Genomic DNA, 24,840 nt, shown 5'->3' on the forward strand with positions numbered 1-24,840 from the left:
TTTTTCCCTATTGCCTTTGGCAATTCGGCATTTTCATGCTCTTGGCTGGAATTGTCGGCTAGATCTTGATGAGTAGATCTTGACCTCATGACACAGCTCTCTCAAAATAATCCATCTGTTTTCTGCTAAATGTTCTACTACTTTCTGGTAAGAAGGTTGCTTTCAATCGTGATCGATCTCTTTTATTGAAAAGATAAATTGAAAATCGAAAGCTATTTATATAAGGTTTGCTTCAATATCATTAAAACTATGCAATTTGCTGACCCGCGTTGAGATATTACCCGGAAGTGTTGTGCACCGCATTGGGAAGAGATAGGGTCAAAGCGGTACAAATTTTCAGCCCTAAGCAGTGGGGAAAAACAACGCTCAAAACCGCTATTCCTTTAACCATTTACAGATTCGGCACAATTATCTACATATTATAGAGATTTTTAGCGCTGATTCCTCGACCCAGGTACTTCATGCACATCAAAGAAAATCGTCACTTCATTATAAATAGGAACATTTCGATACTATTTAATTTTATTGTATAAATTTTGTCACTCCGCACGCTGAAATATGTAAACAGACAAGTTTGTGATCACGAACTATTCATGCTTCGTTCGGCTGCAGTTGAGGATGAAGATCGCTCCTCAATTGTGAAGACATCCTCATCCGGATTATACTGTCTCTTCATGACGTCATTACGAGCACTGCCATCGCCAACTCCCCCTATTGTGACATCAGTCATATATTCATCCTCGTTCTCATTGTTCATACGGGTGTGTCTGTAGTTGGTCACGATGCTAGCAGCCCCCCGATTGCGGCCGCTTCTTCTATTTCCTTGTGAGGCAAATCGGCCTGATTTGAAATATTTGTGGACAATCAAGGTCAGCACGACCACCATCGCCACAATCGCCAATCCAAGCACAACTTCGCCAAACACTGAAATTTCGCCATTTTTTTCAACCAGCTCACTTCAAAAAGCCGTGGTTAACCGCAACTTGGTTTAAAATCTTTGATTTACTAGATTTGAATAGAATGTTTTTTATAAGGGAGGCGCCATCTGTTTTTCCAACTCTTGAAAATCTGATCACAGAACTTTTAATTGCAAGTATGCAAAACGAAATGTCATCAGGGGCTCATTAAAACGTTCACACAAAATCCACCAAAAAGGAAAATTTAGTAAACAGCCCGGGCCAAAAACATTTAGAACCTAACCGCATGATGACAAAAAATGCCATTGTCTTTATGACAAATTCATTCGCGCAAAAATTTTTATTTTATTTGCTGATTTTGCAACCCCCGTGGTAGCCCGATAGTTATGCTCAGTTATTCTTAACAAATGGAACATAATGTTGCACAATCTGCGTTGCTTGATTTAAACATTTTGAGATCCGAAAATGGTTGCTCCGGAAACTATTTTCAAAGAAAAATACCGCGATTGACTACAGCAAAAAGCTGACGTACCAATTTTGAGAATGATCGTTTGTGCCTACCCCCCCCCCCAGCTTATTTGGTTTATAATCTTCGAACACCCTAAGTGCACCTGAGATATACGACATAATAATTCACTGCATAATTGCACTTGTCCCATAACTGTCCCGTCTTAAAGGTTTTCCAATTGTTTTCCAATTGTCATATTGTCATTACCATTGAAAAATTGTAATTTATTAGAATTTCTTGCCTAAAAATGGCTAATTTTGATCCAGCTCCCTTCTGTTTGCCAAGTAAAAGCTGCTTTCGTTGATATTGTTGTTTCAAACCTGGGCCAAAGTTTTTGCTGAAAAATTTGTAAGAAAATAATTTTTTTAAGTGAAAAAAATTTAGAAATTTGTCCACTCAATGTGCTAAATTTTCTACAATATTTTATACAATTTGAACATTTTCCAACATATGGAGCAGATTTTTAGTATTTACCATCGCGCTTAATAATAGAGGTACATTTGAAAGTGAAATGGTTTGACCAGATTATTGGTTTTCAACAAATCATTAATTTAAATATAAAAAACACAAGTAAAACTATAATCTGTAATATGATGCAACGGCAAACAAAAAAAATAAATTATCTGATAAAAACAGTGAAGTGAAGTGAAGTGTGCTTTTCTATGGAAAGAAAGGAAAAAATATTTTTTTTAACGGGAAAAAAACCAATAATCAACAAGGGTTGAGATTTGACAAAAACAAGAGATAATTCAAAATTATAGGACCTTGCATAAATTTTTTTCAATTTAAATGAGTATATATATATATATATATATATATATATATATACAAGTAAACTTCATTCATTTACTGTACCATGGATTCAATTCCTTAAAATATGTTTGCATTCATCATTGAGTTTTTGAGGCACAAAAACTAAAAATTATAATGAGTAAAATTCGAACGTATATATATATATATATAATATATATATATATATATATATATATGTATATATATATATATATATTTTATATATATATATATATATATATATATATATATATATATATATATATATCTATTTACAATTTTCTGGCTTTGTCTTACTTATTAGCGATAACATTTAAATGGGCGATTGATCCTTTGGAGCAATAAGAAATTTAACAATCATACTTCGTTTCTGTGGAAAAGATTTGAAAAAAATCTTATGAGGAAAAGATGGATTGCAAGAGAATTGAATTTTGATCATATTTTACAATTATTAGGTAAAATTTAACGCTTAGAAATTGTTGATAAAGTAATTTTGACATATTTTCTCCGAGCCTTTAGATTGTAAACCTAATGGATAATCAATATAAAAATCTTTGTTTTGATTGATGACAGCGTAGCAACTGACCTTTGCATCTCTTTCATAATTATTAGTTTTTTGTTTGTGTTTGACAAACATTGTAAATGCTTTCCAATTCGAGGTGGCGTGAATGATCAGACCCATCCAGACTAAAGTCGGCCATGATCAGGCCCATCCAGACAATAAGCAACCCTGATAAGACCTCAGCTCCTTTTTCATACAAGTTCGTATTTAACTCGTTTTGGTATTTGCCAAGATCAGACCCATCCAGACCGTAACCAGCCATGATCGGACTTGAGCTCGTTTTTAGAAGTTGTGTTAGTTTTTACTTTGGCTTTAAAATTTTGCTCGCTTTACCGCGTTTTAAAATTCTGCTCCTTTATAACTTTTTCAGTGAGCAAGAGCTTCCAAGTTTGAGTGATCTTTGACTCAGTTTTTAATTATCAAACAATTTTTAATAACAAATCAAAATTTAGTAAGGACCGTTACTAAGGACCGAATTTAGGGCGTTTACGATCAGAATTTAGCTCGTTATTGATCAGGATATCGCTCGTTGATGATCAGAATTTAGCTCGTCAATGGTCTGAATTTATTTCATTAATAATCAGAATTTAGCTTGTTATTGATCAGAATTTAGCTAGTTAATGATCAGACTTTAGATAGAGTTTGACTAGAAGCTCGTTCATGTAGGCAGACTTTAATTTGGCCCTCCATGTAATCAAAAACGCACAATTACACCCCTCCTGTGCGTTTTTAACTTTCTGATCATTATATGATAACTCACTACATAATTGCAGTTGTCCCAAAACTGTCCCGTCTTGAATATTTTCTAATTTTTTTCCAATTGTTATTACCATTGAAAAATTGTCGTTTATTAGAATTTTTTGACTACAAATGGCTAATTTTTATCCAACTTCCTTCTGCTTGCCAAGTAGGAAAAACTTTCGTTAATATTGTTGTTTAAACTCGGGCCAAAGTTTTAATTGGAAATTTTACAAGAAAATTTTTTTAAGTGAAGAAAAATGAGAAGTTTGTCCGTACAATGTTCTATATTTTCTAAATTATTTTATATAATTTGAACATTTTTCAACATATGGGACAGATTTTTAATATTTACCATCGCGCTAAATAGTAGAGGTGGATTTGAATGTAAAATGGTTCGACCAGACTATTGTTTTTTAAGCAAACCATTAATTTAAATATAAAAACAAAAGTAAAATTAAAATCCGTAATATAATACAACGGCAAACAAAAAACACAACTTACTTGATAAATACAGGGAAGTGAAGTGTGCTTTTCTATGGAAATAAACAAAAACTTTTTTTTACAACGGGAAAAATACTAATAATCAACAAGGGTTGAGATTTGACAAAAAACAAGAATTACTCAAAATTATACACTGTGTATCAATTTTACTTTTCTAGTTTTATATTTATTTTTATATTTATGTATCTATATATATATATATATATGTATATATATATATATATATATATATATATATGTATGTATATTTATATATATATTTATATATATATATATATATATATATAAATACATATACATACATATATATGTATATATTATATATATATATATATCAATATTATATATATATATATATGTTATATATATATATATATATATATATTTGAATATATATATATATATATATATATATATATAAATATATATATATATATATATATATAATAAGCAAAAACAATTCATATTTTTTGTTCCATGTCTTCCTTATTGTTTAACCTTTCGAATCTTGGCCACTTTTTAATCGGTCGTTCTGATCAGTAACAAAAATAAAAATGAAACTTCATTCATTTACTGTACAATGGATACAACTTCAAAAAAAGTATTTGCAGTAAAAATAATTGAGTTTCGGCCAGGAAAAAAAGTTTAAAAGATAATGAGTAAAAGTTTGAATTTTTTGATATATATATTTTTATATATATACATAAATATTTATATATATATATATATATATATATATATATATATAAACATTTAAACATATATAGGTACACATTTTCATAAATATATGTATGTAAATAAATATATACATAATATATTATGTTTGTTTAATACCATTCATAACGTTGCACGCACGATTTTTTGAGAGATTCTGATCAAAGCAATTTACAATTTTCTGGTTTTGTCTTCCGTATTGGCGATAACATTTAAATGGGCGATTGATCCTTTGAAGCAATAAGAAATTTAACCATCATCCTTTGTGTCTGTGGTAAAGATTTGAAAAATTGTTATGAGGAAAAGATGGACTGCAAGACAATTGAATTTTGATTATATTTTACTTTTATTAGGTAATTTTTAACGCTTAGAAATTGTTGATAAAGTAATTTTGACATATTTTCTCCGAGCCTTTAGATTGTAAACCTAATGGATAATCAATATAAAAATCTTTGTTTCGATTGATGACAGCGTAGCAACTGACCTTTGCATCTCTTTCATAATTATTAGTTTTTTGTTTGTGTTTGACAAACATTGTAAATGCTTCCCAATTCGAGGTGGCGTGAATGACCAGACCCATCCAGACTAAAGTCGGCCATGATCAGGCCCATCCAGACAATAAGCAACCCTGATCAGACCTCAGCTCCTTTTTCATACAAGTTCGTATTTAACTCGTTTTGGTATTTGCCAAGATCAGACCCATCCACACCGTAACCAGCCATGATCGGACTTGAGCTCGTTTTTAGAAGTTGTGTTAGTTTTTACTTTGGCTTTAAAATTTTGCTCGTTTTACCGCGTTTTAAAATTCTGCTCCTTTATAACTTTTTTCAGTGAGCAAGAGCTTCCAAGTTCGAGTGATCTTTGACTCAGTTTTTAATTATCAAACAATTTTTAATAACAAATCAAAATTTAGTAAAGACCAGAATTTAGCGCGTTAACGATCAGAATTTAGTTCGTTATTGATCAGGATATCGCTCGTTGATGATCAGAATTTAGCTCGTCAATGGTCAGAATTTATTTCATTAATAATCAGAATTTAGCTTGTTATTGATCAGACTTTAGATAGAGTTTGACTCGGAAGCTCGTTCATGTAGGCAGACTTTAATATGGCTCTCGTCCATGTAATCAAATACGCACTTTACCCCCCCCCCCCTCCCCCACTCCTGTGCATTTTTAATTGTCTGATCATAAACGCACACCTTGACCTGGGTTTCTCATGATATATTTTACAGATCTATAGATTTTAGTTTTCCTTCTTATCATATATTTTATTTGAAATGTGTTTTATGAATAAAATTATTGCGGTTTTTGATAAGAGTTCCAAAAAGACACCAAAAGATCGCCAGCTGACAAAAAAATGCACATTGAGCATGTTAAGTGTGCTTCTGATCGAATTCAGCTACCAAAACCGCCGTTTGACCTATGAACTAACATTTAATCCATTAATTTTTGGTGTCTTGCTAAACCCGTAACTTTGCAAGTTATCCGGTTTGACCTGTTCATACCAAACATTGGTGCGAAATGTTGAAAAGATAGGGCAAAAACCATTGACAAGGAAACAGCGGAAAGATCATAAAATTAACGCTTGAAATCAATTTTTTTAAACTTTTATGTCAACTTTCTTGTTAAAATTTTTTCTCCGCCTGCATTCTTCAAAGTGTTAAATACCAACGCGGAAAAGTCTAGACCTTTTCCAGGAAATTTAGAGTGCTCTTACGTTTCCAGCGGTGGCTGACTGGTTTATTGTCTGGCACGTATGCTTGTTTACACGATTTGAGAGGGGGGAGAGTTCTGATCAGTCTGTTCACTGATAACCCCTCCAGAGATGGTGGAGTCTGACACAGTCCGTAGAATCTGAAGTTGTCACTCCTCGCGACTGCATCCTTCACATCCATCAAGTTGCAACTAAACATCACTAAACATCCATTATAAGCCGGTACCGAGCTAAATAACTCACTTGGGATCTTTTCCGTTTCAGCCCCCCCCCCGCTTAGTGGGCACATAATAATTACACATACATTACCCCCCCCCCCCCCCCCAGACGCACATGCATTACTTTCTCATAATGAGTTACTATGTAAAAGCTGCCCGTCCCAGACCGAAGTGACCTCGGATCTAATCTGCTGGGCGGGGGCTTATAACTTTTACACCCCCCTTCCCTCACCCCCCCCCCCCCCCGAATAGATCTGTGACATCATACATACAGGTTTCAAATTTTTGTCGTTACTTTTTTTGCTTGAACTTTTTCTGTTTTCTGATTAGGTAATTCGCGCCCGCGCGTGATGCGCATGCATGTAGCATGTAAAAGCTTTCAAATGCGATCCCTTTTGATTTGGCGAATCTTAGACATATTCGTCACAGTTCATTTTTAGTTTTTTAAATATATTTTTGTTCCTACATTTTATTACGCTGAATTCAAGTAACAACTAGAACCGGAGGGGAGGGGTAGGAGGAAAATTAAGCTATTGTTATACCTGCAGTAGAATGGGTTATCCTCCGCGTGAATAACAACAGGATACTTTGAATCGACTCGATTGTTGTTAATATCAAAAATTACCCTGTGTGAAAAGGTAACAAGGTCGTTGTTGCTCAAGTCAATCCTAATCTCCCCGTCAAAAATATTATCGGACGCGCTTCCTCGGAATTTGACATACCGAAAGACAAAATCGGGAAAATATCGGATTTTATTGTAAGCCAGGTTTATGTAATACAAGCCTCCCTCTTGTCTCATGTGACATTCGTCACCCACGCACTGTTGTGCGTGGACAATTTCATTCCGGGAAAAATCGATGCTCTCCAGAAATGTCGGCAGGTTATAACTGAAAGGCATATCCGCAAGATTACAGCTCCTGCATCTGAGTACCCGCATCTGTTTCCACGCAGAGATATTTGGGAATCGACGCATGTCGTTGTTCGAAATATCCAGATGGGTTATGTATGGGAATCGTTTGAACATGCAACTGTCGAAGTTTTGAAAGTTTGGAATGTTTATCAACTGTAATTTTTTCAGAGCATAGTCATGTTCTACAGAGAGTGAGTCATCACATGTGGGAAGGAGGGTGAAGTTTGAGGGCCACGCGTCTAAATAAATCAAATTTTTGAAGCTGTTTATAATTAAAGATTATAGCTCAAAGTTGAACACAATTTGGGACAAAAAGTGAAAGAAAAATCAAATGAAGTTTTTATAAGTTTCATATTAAACCCAATTTGGGACCAGTTGGGTCTTGGAAACTCAAATTCAGTCCCGTGCCTAAGATAACGCAAGCAGCAGGGTTACCCAGGTGAAAATTGGGTTCAGCTAAGATCTTGTCTCAAGTATTGTAACTGAAAAATTATCAAATGCAAACACGAACTAGGTAAAAAGTCTATAAAATAAAACGGGTCGGGCATGAAAAGTTTACATAATAGCTGTTTAAAAAAATAAATGCGATAGTTTACAGTTGATTCATAATTTTACAAGGAGGCTCGGTAATGTGCGTTTGCACATCAAGTTCCGACCCCGCTCAACCACATTTTTGGCATAAATGTCTACAAAAAATGAACAGATAGAAAACCCCACAAATTCAAATAATTTTTAAATAAAATGTGTGTGAACAAAGATCGCCTGAAATACAAATAACTAATTGGAGCAAAAATGCCGCAATACATTGATGAGATCAGCCATTGTTAAGAAAGCAAGTCAAGACGAACAACAAAATCAATCAACAAAAACAACAAACATTAATAACATCCAAAACTTCATGTCCATTTAAAAAAAACTTACAGAAGCTCAAAATAGCGTCGGATAAAATTGAAACTATACAAAATAACTTGTACTTTACTAGAAAAGATATGATACCACTCTATAAAAAGGCTCGGTAACATTTAGACAAAAAAGAACAAAAAAATAGCAAAGATAAAAAAAAATGCTTTGTTTCTAAAAACAATTAGGTTCAATGTAAAGAAAACCATTAGATGGCAATTTGAAACATCCAATATGTTTATGATCGCACACGTTTCTATATCAGGGCCTTAAGACCTGAAAAGAACTACAAACAGAGACAACAAAAAAAAATCAATTGAAACTTGCAAGAAAACGCTGTCGAGGCCATAAAGCCATATTTTTCCCCCCAAAAAATGTTCAATCGAACCTTTCGCAAACTCAAAAATGGGGTATAGCGGGGTCTCATTGATGAGAATAGGTAACAATTAGAAAAAAAGAAAAAGGGCAAAGATAATTAACACTTTTGTTTTGTTGTTCGAAAACAATTATTTTCAAATTTAAGAATGCCATTGACTACAAAATGAAATAATGAAACATGTTCGCTTATTTGTCCAAGAAAAGCGCTCGAGACGCTTAACTTTTCAGACTATGTTTTAAGTCTAGAAAAAGAACCTTGAATATAGAAAATAAATCAAAAATTAGTTTTCTTTTTGTGCGAAAAATCCCTGTCGAAGCCACTAAATTCAAAACAAATTCTTTAACAAGATAATAGATTTTGTTCACTTCAACCTAACCTTGACAACCATGATGTCATATTAGACCTGTAATTAATGAGACTATGTATCACATAGACAAAAGGAACAAAAACATTTTTTATTAAAAATTTTAAATTCAAAGGAAAACCATTCGATGGACTTGAAAAAATCCATTTTGTATGTGATCACATGCGCCTCTATAGGAGTGCCTCAAGACCTGTCATTAGTGGTTTTTGGTTACAAAAAGAACAACAAATAGAGACACCACAAAAGTCAATTGAAACTTGTGAGAAAACGCTGTCGCAGCCGTAAAGTACTTTTTTGGCCCCTAAAAAATTCAATTGAGCCCCTCTCCAATGCCAAGAATGTTTTATAGATATTCTCAATAATGAGAGGAGGTCAAAAAAGACCAAAAAAAGAGAAAGGGCAAAATTTTTTTAAACGTTTTTTTTTCGATAGAAATTATTTTCAAAGTCATAAAAGCCACTAGCTACAAAATAAAAAAATTAAATAGGTTCGTCTATTCGTCAAAAAGAACCACTTGAGACCTGTAGGAACTCAAAATTTGTCATACGTCTACAAAGAGAGAAAAGAAAACTTAGTTTATTTTTAGTTTGTGCAAAAAACCGTGTCGAAGCCAGTAAATTCATAACGATTTCTTCAAAAAAGATTAGATTTTGAAATTGAACCTTCCCTCGACAACAAATATGTTTTATGTAATTGACATGACTTGGAAACAAATAGACAAAAAATGCAAAGTTAAACAACGTTAAAAAAGACTTTTTTATATTTTGAAAACAATTGTTTTCAAAGTCATGAAAGCCATCAGCTATCTACTCAAATCAGAATACAAACTCATTTATTCCCTCATAAATGCCAATCAGTACTGTCATTATCCAGCTAATTTCACACGACTACAAAGACAATTGTTAAAAAAATCAATTAAATTCTTGGAGATATGTATGTCGAAACCGTTGAAACCATAATATATGCCTTTCAAGACTTTTATATGCTCAATTGTGCCTTACTTTGAGCGCCAATATTTTAATTGTTGAACTGTCAATAATGTGATAATGTTACCAAAAAACAAAAAACCGTGAAAAAGTGGCCAAAACATAAAAAAAAATTGCAATCTAGTAGTGTCAATGCCAAAAAACCATAACTAAAAGCATAATACAGCAAAAAAAAATTAAAATTAATTCAACAGAGGGAGAAGATGAAGAAGCAGTCTTTTTTTTCTAACACTAAGCAACAAGTTGACCGAATTAGGAGAGAAATAGTGGCATATTTCAAAAAGCCACTGTTTAATTAAAATAAAACAATTTTAAAAGTCAGAACGACCGAAATCTTTTGAGTACAGAAAAAAGATAAAATAAATTTAAACTTTTTAGGAAGCCATTTGGACCTATCAGCAGTGATCTGTTATGTGAATTGTTTTGTTCTCTAATTATCATAAAAAAACTCGACTTTTTTTAGAGAAAGGCCAACTGATTACAATCCGAATTATTTTTTCGATCGTAACAGTCCAAGATTGGACCAAAACCAGCCCCGCTATTTCTGTTCGTCCATATAGAACACTCATTTGTTTTGATTGCTTTAGATCAATAATTTCTTAGTTAAATGATTAAAAATAAATGATGCGTTTTTGATAATCACAGAGTAAAGTAAGCGAAAAATAGCAAAAATTTGATTCTAGCCTACTCTCAATGGAATTGGAAGTAAGAGTAGCTCCTTTTGTAGTTTACAAAGCTGTGTTTATTGTTTTGGGGTGTGTACTTCGGCAAATTTAATCAAAATGGACTAAAGAAGCCTATTTCGGACATTTTTTGATGAAAAAGGCTGAATTTTGAAATACGTGGACAAAATTTTGGCCAGAAAAATTAAATCAAAATAGTCAACAATAATTTTTTGTCTCTAAAAAAAATTAAACAGTACAATTTTTAATAATTTTCACAATTTTTAGCAAAATTGACGAAACTTTAGGCAAAATTCCAGAAAATATGAATAAAAACAACGGAAATTTGTCTATTATTCACAAAACTTCAAACCTCGATCACTCCCTGTATATACGAAATTCAACAAAAATCTTATTATTTTCATATTCTACGCTGGAGGGGATTTTAAATGATAACACTCACAACTCTGTGTGATGAATGTATCGATCGGTCAAAATTGACAGAACAAAAAAACCCATTTGAGTATATAGTTCCTCCTCCCTCAAAAGGGTCGGAACAAAAAGATCTGATGAGCGATGACTTAAAAATCAACTAGCAATGAAAGTTTTTTTGATGAAATATGACACATTGTGAATCTGCACAATTAGTGATAATCCAAATAACATCCCTTGAATCCTTAGGGTGAGACTTGATTTGGCACTAGAGTACGAGATAGGAGACTTGATATAAGTTGCAAACTGCCCGCTTAATTAAAGAGAATAAAAGTTTGTTCAGTTTTTTCACGCTGACTCTAGTGCAAAATTTTTTCCGTAAAACAAATTTGTTTAGTAAATAACTCATATTTAGGATTGAGAAAATTATTTAACAATTTTCTAAAGGTGCATGTGTAAAATTTCGATCCTCAAAACGCATTTTTCGATCTACATAACGAAAAGGGCATATTATTTTATTTATTTTCCAAAATTACCACAGAGTTAAAAAATTTACTTGTAGAAAAAACTGTATTGGTACTTGTATTTGTTACAAAAAGTTCTTAAAAATATTTTGTGTCTGGAGCATCCAAAAAAAAAAATTTCCAGCGCTCAGAAAACACAGAATTTGCAGCTTTCCAGAGTGACTATCCCAGCATATTTGCTTTGAATGTAAGCATAATAATCAAAACGAAGAACTTGGAAATGAAACCCACGAAATTTAGTTGAATGTCGAGTAAAGTGAAGTTAAATTTTATTTAGCATTAAATAAGAACGAATTGTTCCTCGGTTGTTCAAATTTTTCGATGGTCTTCTTACTTCACCTAACCTTAAAAGCAAAAACAAAATTGGAACATTTTATTCTCAGAAAACGCTTGAATTCTGAACAATTTATTTGGTCACATTTGATGGCTGACAGGGAGGCTCCAGGAAATTTCTCTTGAGCAATTTTTTGCACGTGTTAGATTTACCCCTCAAACAACTCAAACAATCTTCTCAGAATATCTCCTGATTGTTCTTTCGCATTAGCTCCTATGATTAAAATAGCTCCAAAAAAAAATTACTTTGCGCTGACTCTTAACTTATCTACTAAAGATCAGAACCAATGTTAAGCAAAAAATTAAAGTGGTAATTTTAACGATATGATAATAATGATGGCTCAAAAGTAGTTTAAAATTATCCCGGACTAAAGAAAGAGAAAATAACTACAATTTCTTTTCAAAAATAATTTCTCGACACATTAAAAACAATTTTTGAGAAACGACCGTCAAGTGCTCTGGAAATTGCTGTGTCGATTGCTCGTCCGAGATTATTGATTGCTTACGCTGCCATCTGGAAGAGGACTAATTGCTCTTATTGATTCTAGTGTTATTCTGATGCTGGTCGGTTATGATAAGAAGGTTTGGCAGGGGTCAAAAAGAGAAATCTACTCAAATTGAAGACACAATATTTTCAAAATTAAAGCAAGATAACAAAATTGGAGCTCTAATTGTTTGCAAAACAGTTTTCTATTGTTACGCAATAGGCTGTTCTGCATTAGAAATTCATTAAAAAAACTGTGGTGCACTTTTGTCTTTTTTCTTGACAGAAATTTGTATGAAACGAAAGCTCCTTGGCTGAACAACAAAACAAATCAAACTGTTTACAGAAACAAAAGAAATTTGCAGGTTGTAGGTTGTTGGTTACAAGTTGTAAAAAATAATTAGATGAATAAAATTAAATTAAACACCAAAAGTTCCTAAAGTTGGTTTGAGAGATTTTTCGCGAACAAATCTATGTTATAGATTTTGTTTTGATGTCAAAATGAAAAAACTATATCATTTTCTATGCGCTCTAACGAGCAAAAACTGTTAAGAACTTCGAAAAGGGGAAAACATGCGAATTTTTATGAAATACCTGCAGTCTCTTTCGTATATATAATCTGGATCGAAGCTGTCGCCGAGTCTTTATCCAAATTGTCAACTGGATCATGCAGGAATTTCCTTGCCATCATTTTGAAGATGTTTTGGGACACATTTGAGCAATCTTTGAGGGATATTTCGGTCAGATGGTACATTGAGTTCGTGAAACGTGTTGAGTTCTCGACAAGGTTACAGTTTTCCAATTCTAATCGCTCTGTTGTGTGTAGTTTGGCCTCAAAGATGTCTTTTTCAATCTAAATAATGAGACATACAACACAGTTAGACAAGTTTATAAACCTTATGGCGAAAAAAAGCTAATCCATTATCATAAAAGGAAAACTAATTGTTTTAATTCAATTTTAAGGGGACATAAGTAGCTTCTATAGCTTCCCTATGACGAGGAAAATTTTATGCTGTCAAGAATGTGTGGAAAAAGCGCCCATTTAGTGATATTTTTTGTGAATGAAATCCCGGTTTGAGGTTTCACCCTTAATTCACCACTAATTAACGGGGATAAGTTTTAATAGCTCATTCTACTCAAAACTAGTGGAAAAGTGTGTAAGAGTGTAATTATACTTTTTGTCTACTATCAACGGCACTCTTTGCTCTGGTTGGAAATATGACGTGGATATAAAGTCGAACTTAATTGTCAACGAAATGAAGAGATAACAAAAAATAGATGTTTGAGTTTCAAAAAATAGTTTAACACCCATACTGCTACTTGAATTACACAATGTCATGCCTCATTACACCGCTCACAAGATCTGCCAATAAAGACACTACGGGAAAAAACAAACAAAACAAGCAAAACTAAAAAATTAATGGCAAAAGCTCAATATCTTAATGTAAAAGCACCTAGTAAACAACGCCAAAATGCAATCAGATAAAACCTTAACTGCACAATTTTTTTTATCTTAACTATACAGCAGACGGGATTTTTCCTTAATGAGACTAGGAAACAAGTAAAAAGAAAAATTAATGAGGCGAAATTCAAAAGTTTACCAATATTTATTAACCAAAAAATTTCAAAGGTCTTAAAAATTATTAGCTTTTAACAATAAATTTACTGAAAAATCATTACGAAACTGATTGGACCTTTCTTTGGTTAGACTAAGCCTAGGAGAGGGACTAAAGATGCAGAAAAGCTCAAAAAATTTTAAACAATCTGCGAAAAGACAATTTATTGAAGCCATTTAAATCATTAGCTATTATCTAAATTTTGTTTTTTTATTCCAATTGTTATCTATACTAATTGAGCTAAAATTATACTGAACGATTAAATAAGTTCACTTTGGCCTCATTTGAAAATAACTGGGCTCTGTTATTAAGCGATTCTGGTAAAAGAAGAGAAAAAAAAACACAAATATTGACCACTCACAAAACATTTATGAAAACGCATATTGTCTATAACATCTCAATCAAAATAATTATGCCATAATGGGGGCAATATCATTTCGTGTGGGTGAGGGAAGCAGGTTAAGTTATATGGAAAAAAATTACCAATATCTAAAAATTGCTCAAAGGAAAATTAGGATTTTCCCGTTTGTGCCCCAGGTTAATTAAACTAGATTGGAATGAACTACCCAGCGAAATTAAAATCAAACAAGACAAAAAAAATTCCCCAAGCAACTTAGAACTTTCTTCTCCTCAGCTTACAAAAAGAACCCTTTTTTGTGGAAGGTTACTTGTTCAACATGGCGTGACTTTAAATTTGGAAAATGAATTAGAACTACTGTTTACTGGTTGGGTTGACTTTATAAACTTAATTAATTTTTATTTTGAGATATGCGACATAATTTGAATTTAACTCAAGTTTTCTGTTATAATATGGAAATAATAAATCCATTTAAATAATTACACTGCCGGACTAATATCAATTGTACTCGTTGATGTGGATCGGAATTCAGTGTTTTTTTTAATGGGTGCATATTAATGGGGGGCATATTAGTGGGTCCAACAGCAAGTTATATGTTTCTACATAATGATTTACTATGCAACTGCATGTACAGTGTAGCTGGGGGCACAAAACGTAAGGCGGGAAGGGGGGGTTGAGAGCAAACGGAAAAGATCCGAAAATTGATTCACCCCGTTCTGAATAGTGTTGACGATATTGTCGTGGGTGAAGTTTTGTCCCTTGCACTTGCAAATCATAAGAAACGGTGCATCCACGTTGCAAATTTGTTCAGGTATGTCGGGTTCAATCAATTTAGAAGTGGTTGCTTCAACTACGGCAGCAACTGGAGTCGTTACGACCAGAGGCGGTTCGGTCTCTGTGTTCTCTGGTTTAGTTGTTGTTTCGGACAAAACAGCCAGGGGTACCCGGGCGACCGCCAAAACGCAGAACAAAATTAGGTACATTTTGCCTTCTGGTTTGCAAAATTTATCCCGTTTTGATGTAAATAACAACAATTTGAATTTCGAATAATAAACAGATTAATAATTATGATTATTGTTGTTGAATTATATAACTATATTACGAGATCATCGTGATACAGATCTTACAAATATTTAAGTTTATCAGAAGTTATTGCTCTAAAACATGTACATATTCTTATGATGTGTTTTAAGTACGTTGCTATTTCTAAAGGGTTCAAACCAAACACAGGAAGTTTGGTTGGTCTTTAATTGTTGGGCAAATACGAACAAACGGTTGCCAAATTACTCTCTCAACTCACAAATGCCTAAAACTTCGTTGTGGACTGAAACGTTACCACCGCATGTAAGCTATAGCTTATAGTTACTATATCTCATCGAGCGCCGAACTCAATTGAAGATTTATTGTCGCCATGTCTTTGCAAGATTGTATTCACAGGAGATTTTATTCAGAGTCGACATTCAAAGTGTCTTTCACTTTCGAGACATTTAACAAACTGATGATAATAGATGAGTTGGCACAATTTGCGTAAATATTTTCTCATTTAATGGAAAATGCCGTTGGTAAACAACCCCCCAGTTGTTTACGCTAGCTTAGCCAAAAGGTAATTGGCTCTGATTGAATGACAGTTGAGTTATTTGAGCAAAGAAGTTGATAAACGGATATGGTAATTATTTACACCAACGCCGAAGTGAATTTACGAAGTTTCTTTTCAGATCGAATCGGTAGCAGAAGTGGGACAAAATGTGATCGGGCAAAATTCGATGTTCTAGAAAAATCACACAAGATGAGGTGCGCGACTCAGGTCGGTCTGGCACCCCAGTACGCGACTGAAATCTACCTGATCAGAGCACATTTTGGTCTGGATGGTCTGGTCAAAGCTGGCTTGGGTCGAGCTCCTCATCCAGTGTATGGTCGCATCAAAGTCTACTCAAGTGTGGACGTGGACCTATGAAATAACTTTAAACGTCTAGCCGGGCAATTTTTGATTTTAGTTACGCATTTCAGCATCCCTAGACGTTTTACAGAGTAGTCTTTCAATGTGTCGAGGTTAATTTTTTTCCATAAACCAATTTGAGTTGAAAAGAGTCTTTTATGGGTCCAGCTAAAATCTTTTCATAAACAAAATAGAGCCGAGCACTGTATTTTCATGAGTTTGTTGTGCAACTTGTTAGTAAGGGATTTTCAATCAAATTAATAGAACCCCACGTTAAAAAATGAACCAAAAACATTTTGGAATGAAACGAAAAGCAAACACAAATGTTTGTCTCACAATTGGAATTGGTGATTACCACAAAGCTCCCGATTCATTTTGAAAGCATTAACTTAAAACTACCGATGAAAAACTGAAGAAGCCTGAACCAAATGAACCATACATCAAAAATCATTATAAATACCCATAAAGCAACATCTACCATTAGACACAAAGAACGCGACAAACACAACCAGAAGGTAGTTAGAGTGGACATTAATTGGTCAATACTCTTTAGCTACTTAACATTTACTTTTTTGTCAAGCTAATTTTACATTGGGTGATTAACATACTGTCGGAGTCGGAATGAGGAAGTTTTTAACTAAGTAAATGAACTAATTTCTCAAAATGAAAGAATACCTAAAAGTTTTTTTTAAAAGAAACTAGAGATTTACAGAAGAGATATGAATTATAGACCAAGAGAGAAATTTGATTCTTGCGCTGAAAGAATACTCAAGAATCAGCTCCATACTCACCCATTATCAGTGCGGAGACTCACGATAAAAAACTAACTTGCGCACCAAGTTCAGTAGTGAGTGCCGCAAGTTTTACCCAATATGGTTTGTTTTTGCAAAACTCCTTAAATTCAGTCGCAAGATATGCAATATGTCGAATGCATTTGTACTTTTCGAAGAATTCATACACATTTCCGGTGGTACTAAAATCATTCAAAACAAACTAAGAAGATGTTTCTAAAACTTATTTTTTGAAAATTATTGTTTATCAATTTACCTGAATTTTTCCACCTTCGACACGGGTAAGGATTTCGTAAAGATGTCGGCTGCCATTTTGTCAGTAGCAATGTAGCAAATTGAAATAGTCTCATTGTCCTTCCTTTCATGAATGGAGTGAAATTTTGCATCGATGTGGTTGCTTCTCTTGGGTATGATTTGGTTTCTGGAAATCTGATACAACTCTGGTTGCCCTCTCCAATTGCTATTGGATGCTTCTATTGGATATCAAAATCCTCTCGAAGTTGCTTCAAGTACAGTTCTTCTTCATCTGCTGCTTAAGTGCCCGGATTTTTTGATTGTGATGGAGGAAGAGCAGCTGTGGCCTGCTTATTGACACCCCATTTGAGTGCTTTATAATGCCGTCCGCCTGTGATTTTGCATTAATTGGCGTTGTTGGATTTCTGTCGCTCTCATCATCGCACTAGTCTGCGTCTTTTTTCACCACTGAAACATATCTAGCCTCCTTTGAAGAAATGATTTTTTTTGAAGCTTGAAGGCATTGAAGAATTTGTTTCCCGCATAGCCAGTGTTGAGTTTTACGTGCATTAAAGTTTTTGGGTAGAAGGTTGAGTGTGAACATGATGTCAGGCATTGTCTGTTTGGCCAAATAAGGAACTGATACAACCAAGCTTCTGTAGATTTTTCGATCCACTTTTTCGTCTCCGTTATGTAATCTCTTATGTTTCAAATTCAAGTCAGCTGGTGTTCTTGTGGGTTTGCTGAATCCCTTTGGAATGTTGCCTCAGGCGCTTTCTTGACATCTGAGAACCCTGTTATGCTTCCTGATGCTATTAAGATGTTAGCAACCCAGACAGAGATGATAGTGTGTTCATAAATCTCTGTTCTTGCGAACAGGCCATGATCGGTCCTGCTTCTGGTGGAACCCTGTCACAGTAGGAAGATGATCAACTGCTTGTACCAGTTTTAAGCAGACTATTGCAAGCCATAAATTGATTTTTTGACTTGACATGCTAGTTTCCCACCACCTGATCCTTGTTTCACAAATTTTTGGCTGTTGCAGTTACATTTCTTCCATTGGTGAGTGTAGGAAAACCTTCTCGACATCAATCTGCATCAGAGGAACCTGCCTCGCTGATAGTTGAATTAAGAACCTGAATGCCCCTGTCCTACAAGTAGGCGCATTGTCTGAAACTTGTCACCACATAGCTTGCTTTGTTTTTCTCGACTTCACCACTTGGTCCCAATTTCAGCTTGCAGACTCATTTGCCCGAAAGATGTCTGTTTTCATTGGAGTTCTTAAAATGTTCTTAGTCTCGTTGTCCTCAATTGCCTTGAACTCGGCCCTCATCGCGGGCACCACAGATCCTATTCATTACTTTACTAGGCTTTGCAGACCGTTTGTGTTCTAAGTAGTAACCCCCGGTCACAACAAGATGGTTTCTGACTACTCCAAAAACCTGCGACACATTCCTTGCTCGTGTCCATGTCTGAACTCTGCACTGTCCGCTTGGTCCAATGAATTTTCATTTCAACCAAATGTCTTTGCTTGTGAGAAAACTTCTGTGAAGTCTTCCAGTGACTCTGAGTCCCTGAGACTATCTCATGTTGCTGTAGACCCTGTAATGAGCATGTGGTGTTCCTCATGCAGACAAATTGGTCAATGTTAAAATTGAAATGACCCGTAAGAAATTTTGAAAGAAAAAGTAAATCCTGTAATTGTATATATCAAGAAAACGGTAAGATACGACTGTAATAATGTAATTCCTTATAATTGTTATTGCTCGTGTTTTTGATCCATTTCAAACTCTTTTTCTGAACACTTTCGAGTACATTTGTGTTTGTTACATTTGCATTTCAACAAACACTTCCGTATAACAAAACGCGCAAAACCGTAGATTTGTACAAGTTTAATTTAACTGACGTAGTTAGGCGGGGCGAGCTTCTTTTTAACATGGAAAGAACTTCGAGCGCTTTGTTCGCAGACCTTTTATTTGAATTTCCCACTTAAGATCACTCGTTACATAAGCTCTTAAATCCTTCTCTATGTGTACTTTTTCGATCGAGGTTTCGGAGAAACTGAAGTGGTGCATGGAATTAGACATTGAGATATGAGAGCAATTTTAAACGTTTAAGGGAAGTTTGTGTTGTTCACTCCATTTCATCACTCTAGTAAGATCCACCTGACTGATAAGACTGGATTTGTTAACTGATATGAATTTAGCGTCGTCGGCACATATGAGAGAAACGAAAGCTCTGCAATTGTCTGGTAAAAGAGATGCCAGAAGAGATCCCTGCGGAACGGTAACGTTAACGCTTTCAGAAAAATGACCGTTGATTCCAACTTTTTGCGTCCTTCCGATCAGAGAAGGCTGCAATAGTTTTATAATTTTCCCGCGGACACCAAGATTGAACAGTTTTTATAACAGAATACCGTGATAGACATTATCAAACGCTTTCTCAAAGTCGGTATAAATTATGTCAATTTTTCTTTTGAATAATTTGATTTATAGATAGATTCTAGGTAAACTAAGAGTTGAAGGACGCAAGAGCGGCCTTTTTGAAAACCATATGAGCTTGATGGAGTATTGGTTCTAAATGCCGGTAAAGACATATAAACAAAATCGTTTAAAATTTTTAGATGCAATTGTAAGAAGTGAAACGTGCCTATAATTCTCTACATCAGACTTACAACCTTTTTACATGGAAAAACACTATTTTGTTTTAATTTGTAGAAAATTTGGTTTAGCGTTATACTGACTACCCTTGAACATCTTTTGTATACAATTGCACGAATTTCGTCCAGACCTTTTGCTTTGTGAACATCTAAATTTTCGCATATCTTTTCAATCGTTTGTTGGGAATTGTCAAAATCTGTAAGTAAGGGTAGCAACGGGTGCGAATTGTTTGGCACGAAGCTGGAATAAATTTTGAAAATTGAAGCAAAATATTGAGAGAAAAGAGAGGATTTGGGCATACCACTTGGTTGCAGACCCGATTTTGCAAAGTTTTTCATCGGAAGTTCCGTTTTTGCGTACAGATCGGACGAGCTTATCCAGATCCACCAGAAATGGATCTGAATGAATTTGTCCTTGACTGGATGTTTTTGGGCCATAAGATAGCATTTTTTAGACGAAAACGGGTAATTCGATACCATCTAAATTGCAGTTCCTTGTCTCAAGAAGCGGTTTATCTTGTCTTTGCGAAAGTTTTCCAGCTTCGAACGCATTTTCAGTTTTTGTTCTGCCATAAGCGATCGAAATTTTGTGCTTAAATTGAAATCAATTGGTCTCTGTTTCAGTTCCAACAATTCTCTCTGTTTCAGGTTAAATATCAGTTTTGTTAGTTTTATGGCAATTAGAGGAAAACAACTCCAGGTCATTCCTTTTGGCGTAGAGCTGATATTCAATATTCTGGCATTTTGCATAGAACAAATTGTCACATTTTTTTCACTCGACTCCTTTTCCTCCATAGGTGACTTCACCGTTGCATTCACAGAAGGCTGCATGCTCATTTTCAGTGAGTTTATTGACGACCTTTTTGTTGACTTGATCTGATTTTCAAATGAGTTCAACCAAATGTTTGCCTGAGCAAGTGATGCTCCCATTGCTAAGCCATCCACCTGACGAAAACAATTGTCGTTGCATTTAAAACAGGCTGACATTTTGACGGATATCTTCAAGAGTGATTTCAAGATCGCTCTTGAAATCTAGTAGTAGTAGTATTAGTAGAGAATTCGGGTATGTTTCCCGGGGCTTCAATTTGTGCCCCTGAGTCAGTCCAGTTTCACTTGTCAAGTTTTTTCCAATTGTTGCAATTGTCACATCTGCAAATTATACCCCAAGAGCATTTGTTTGTCAGGCTGAATTGAGTTGTGAAAAAGTGCCAGTAAGCTTTTGTGATAGCGTGTTTGTTTAATTTGCCTCCAAATGTTTGAATATATCCATTTACAACGTTGTACAGTTGTTTCGTTTGGTGGAAGAAGTTTTCATCGGATTTGACTAGTCGGTTATTTTCGATTTTCAGTTCACCTCTACAGTGTTGCCTTGTCTTCTCGTCTTCAAGGGTTTTAAATTCTGGGGTCGTAGTCACTAGAATGAAGGGTCCTGAAGGCTATTTCTATTGCTTCATAAAGTGGGATGTTTATAGAGGCGTTTCACGTCCAAACAAATAATGCTCTCATCAGGACCTTATTTTTGATTTCAAGTTGACCAATTTTCGGGTCTTTTCCCTCATAGTCAGATAACCTATAGCCCTCGCAATAGTGGTAAATATACCACAATGGCGGGGCTATAATGGGAAAGACCCCTAATTTCGGATCTTCTATTTTGTTTTAATTTGTAGAAAATTTGGTTTAGGGATTTACTGACTGCCCTTGAACATCTTTTGTATACAATTGCATGAATTTCGTCCAGACCTTTTGCATTGTGAAAATCTAAATTTTCGCATATCTTTTCAATCGTTTGTTGGGAGTTGTCAAAATTGGTTAGTAAGGGTAGCAACGGGTGCAAATTGTTTGGCACGAAGCTGAAAAAAATTTTGAAAATTGAAGCAAAATATTGAGAGAAAAGAGAGGATTGACTTAAAGGAGACAGCTTTAAGATTTGGGCATACCACTTGGTTGCAGACTCGATTTTGCAAAGTTTTTCATCGGAAGTTCCGTTTTTGCGTACAGATCGGACGAGCTTATCCAGATCCACCAGAAATGGATCTGAATGAATTTGTCCTTGACTGGATGTTTTTGGGCCATAAGATAGCATTTGTTAGACGAAAACGGGTAATTCGATACCATCTAAATTGCAGTTCCTTGTCTCAAGAAGCGGTTTATCTTGTCTTTGCGAAAGTTTTCCAGCTTCGAACGCATTTTCAGTTTTTGTTCTGCCATAAGCGATCAAAATTTTGTGCTTAAATTGAAATCAATTGGTCTCTGTTTCAGTTCCAACAATTCTCTCTGTTTCAGGTTAAATATCAGTTTTGTTAGTTTTATGGCAATTAGAGGAAAACAACTCCAGGTCATTCCTTTTGGCGTAGAGCTGATATTCAATATTCTGGCATTTTGCATAGAACAAATTGTCACATTTTTTTCACTCGACTCCTTTTCCTCCATAGGTGACTTCACCGTTGCATTAACAGAAGGCTGCATGGTCATTTTCAGTGAGTTTATTGACGACCTTTTTGTTGACTTGATCTGATTTTCAAATGAGTTCAACCAAATGTTTGCCTGAGCAAGTGATGCTCCCATTGCTAAGCCATCCACCTGACGAAAACACTTGTCGTTGCATTTAAAACAGGCTGACATTTTGACGGATATCTTCAAGAGTGATTTCAAGATCGCTCTTGAAATCTAGTAGTAGTAGTAGTAGTAGTAGAGAATTCGGGTATGTTTCCCGGGGCTTCAATTTGTGCCCCTGAGTCAGTCCAGTTTCACTTGTCAAGTTTTTTCCAATTGTTGCAATTGTCACATCTGCAAATTATACCCCAAGAGCATTTGTTTGTCAGGCTGAATTGAGTTGTGAAAAAGTGCCAGTAAGCTTATGTGATAGCGTGTTTGTTTAATTTGCCTCCAAATTTTTGAATATATCCATTTACAACGTTGTACAGTTGTTTCGTTTGGTGGAAGAAGTTTTCATCGGATTTGACTAGTCGGTTATTTTCGATTTTCAGTTCACCTCTACAGTGTTGCCTTGTCCTCTCGTCTTCAAGGGTTTTAAATTTTGGGGTCGTAGTCACTAGAATGAAGGGTCCTGAAGGCTATTTCTATTGTTTCATAAAGTGGGATGTTTATAGAGGCGTTTCACGTCCAAACAAATAATGCTCTCATCAAGACCTTATTTTTGATTTCAAGTTGACCAATTTTCGGGTCTTTTCCCTCATAGTCAGATAACCTATAGTCCGCTTGGTCCAATGAATTTTCATTTCAACCAAATGTCTTTGCTTGTGAGAAAACTTCTGTGAAGTCATCCAGTGACTCTGAGTCCCTGAGACTATCTCATGTTGCTGTAGACCCTGTAATGAGCATGTGGTGTTCCTCATGCAGACAAATTGGTCAATGTTAAAATTGAAATGACCCGTAAGAAATTTTGAAAGAAAAAGTAAATCCTGTAATTGTATATATCAAGAAAACGGTAAGATACGACTGTAATAATGTAATTCCTTATAATTGTTATTGCTCGTGTTTTTGATCCATTTCAAACTCTTTTTCTGAACACTTTCGAGTACATTTGTGTTTGTTACATTTACATTTCAACAAACACTTCCGTATAACAAAACGCGCAAAACCGTAGATTTGTACAAGTTTAATTTAACTGACGTAGTTAGGCGAGGCGAGCTTCTTTTTAACATGGAAAGAACTTCGAGCGCTTTGTTCGCAGACCTTTTATTTGAATTTCCCACTTAAGATCACTCGTTACATAAGCTCTTAAATCCTTCTCTATGTGTACTTTTTCGATCGAGGTTTCGGAGAAACTGAAGTGGTGCATGGAATTATACATTGAGATATGAGAGCAATTTTAAACGTTTAAGGGAAGTTTGTGTTGTTCACTCCATTTCATCACTCTAGTAAGATCCACCTGACTGATAAGACTGGATTTGTTAACTGATATGAATTTAGCGTCGTCGGCACATATGAGAGAAACGAAAGCTCTGCAATTGTCTGGTAAAAGAGATGCCAGAAGAGATCCCTGCGGAACGGTAACGTTAACGCTTTCAGAAAAATGACCGTTGATTCCAACTTTTTGCGTCCTTCCGATCAGAGAAGGCTGCAATAGTTTTATAATTTTCCCGCGGACACCAAGATTGAATAGTTTTTATAACAGAATACCGTGATAGACATTATCAAACGCTTTCTCAAAGTCGGTATAAATTATGTCAATTTTTCTTTTGAATAATTTGATTTATAGATAGATTCTAGGTAAACTAAGAGTTGAAGGACGCAAGAGCGGCTTTTTTGAAAACCATATGAGCTTGATGGAGTATTGGTTCTAAATGCCGGTAAAGACATATAAACAAAATCGTTTAAAATTTTTAGATGCAATTGTAAGAAGTGAAACGTGCCTATAATTCTCTACATCAGACTTACAACCTTTTTACATGGAAAAACACTATTTTGTTTTAATTTGTAGAAAATTTGGTTTAGCGTTATACTGACTACCCTTGAACATCTTTTGTATACAATTGCACGAATTTCGTCCAGACCTTTTGCTTTGTGAACATCTAAATTTTCGCATATCTTTTCAATAGTTTGTTGGGAATTGTCAAAATCTGTAAGTAAGGGTAGCAACGG

The 24,840-nt window shown here is 34.7% G+C and overlaps 2 protein-coding genes across 2 annotated transcripts in view; one reads left to right on the top strand and one right to left on the bottom strand.

Annotated features, from left to right (window-relative positions):
• LOC142335045 (dihydrolipoyllysine-residue succinyltransferase component of 2-oxoglutarate dehydrogenase complex, mitochondrial-like) overlaps positions 1–24,840 on the top strand; it is a 559,039-nt gene that overhangs the window by 520,818 nt on the left and 13,381 nt on the right. The gene's annotated exons all lie outside the window — the stretch shown is intronic.
• LOC142335009 (uncharacterized) lies at positions 167–15,841 on the bottom strand. The gene is made up of 5 exons (XM_075383341.1): positions 15,326–15,841; positions 13,236–13,494; positions 7,210–7,816; positions 6,453–6,640; positions 167–924 (listed from the first exon to the last, which is right to left on the bottom strand). The coding sequence occupies exons 1-5, from the start codon at positions 15,596–15,598 to the stop codon at positions 581–583; spliced, it is 1,671 nt and encodes a 556-aa protein (XP_075239456.1). The 5' UTR covers positions 15,599–15,841; the 3' UTR covers positions 167–580.

Source organism: Convolutriloba macropyga, chromosome 1 (genome assembly GCF_964194025.1).
Source record: "Convolutriloba macropyga chromosome 1, txConMacr16.3, whole genome shotgun sequence".
NCBI classification, from domain to species: Eukaryota; Metazoa; Xenacoelomorpha; order Acoela; family Convolutidae; genus Convolutriloba; species Convolutriloba macropyga.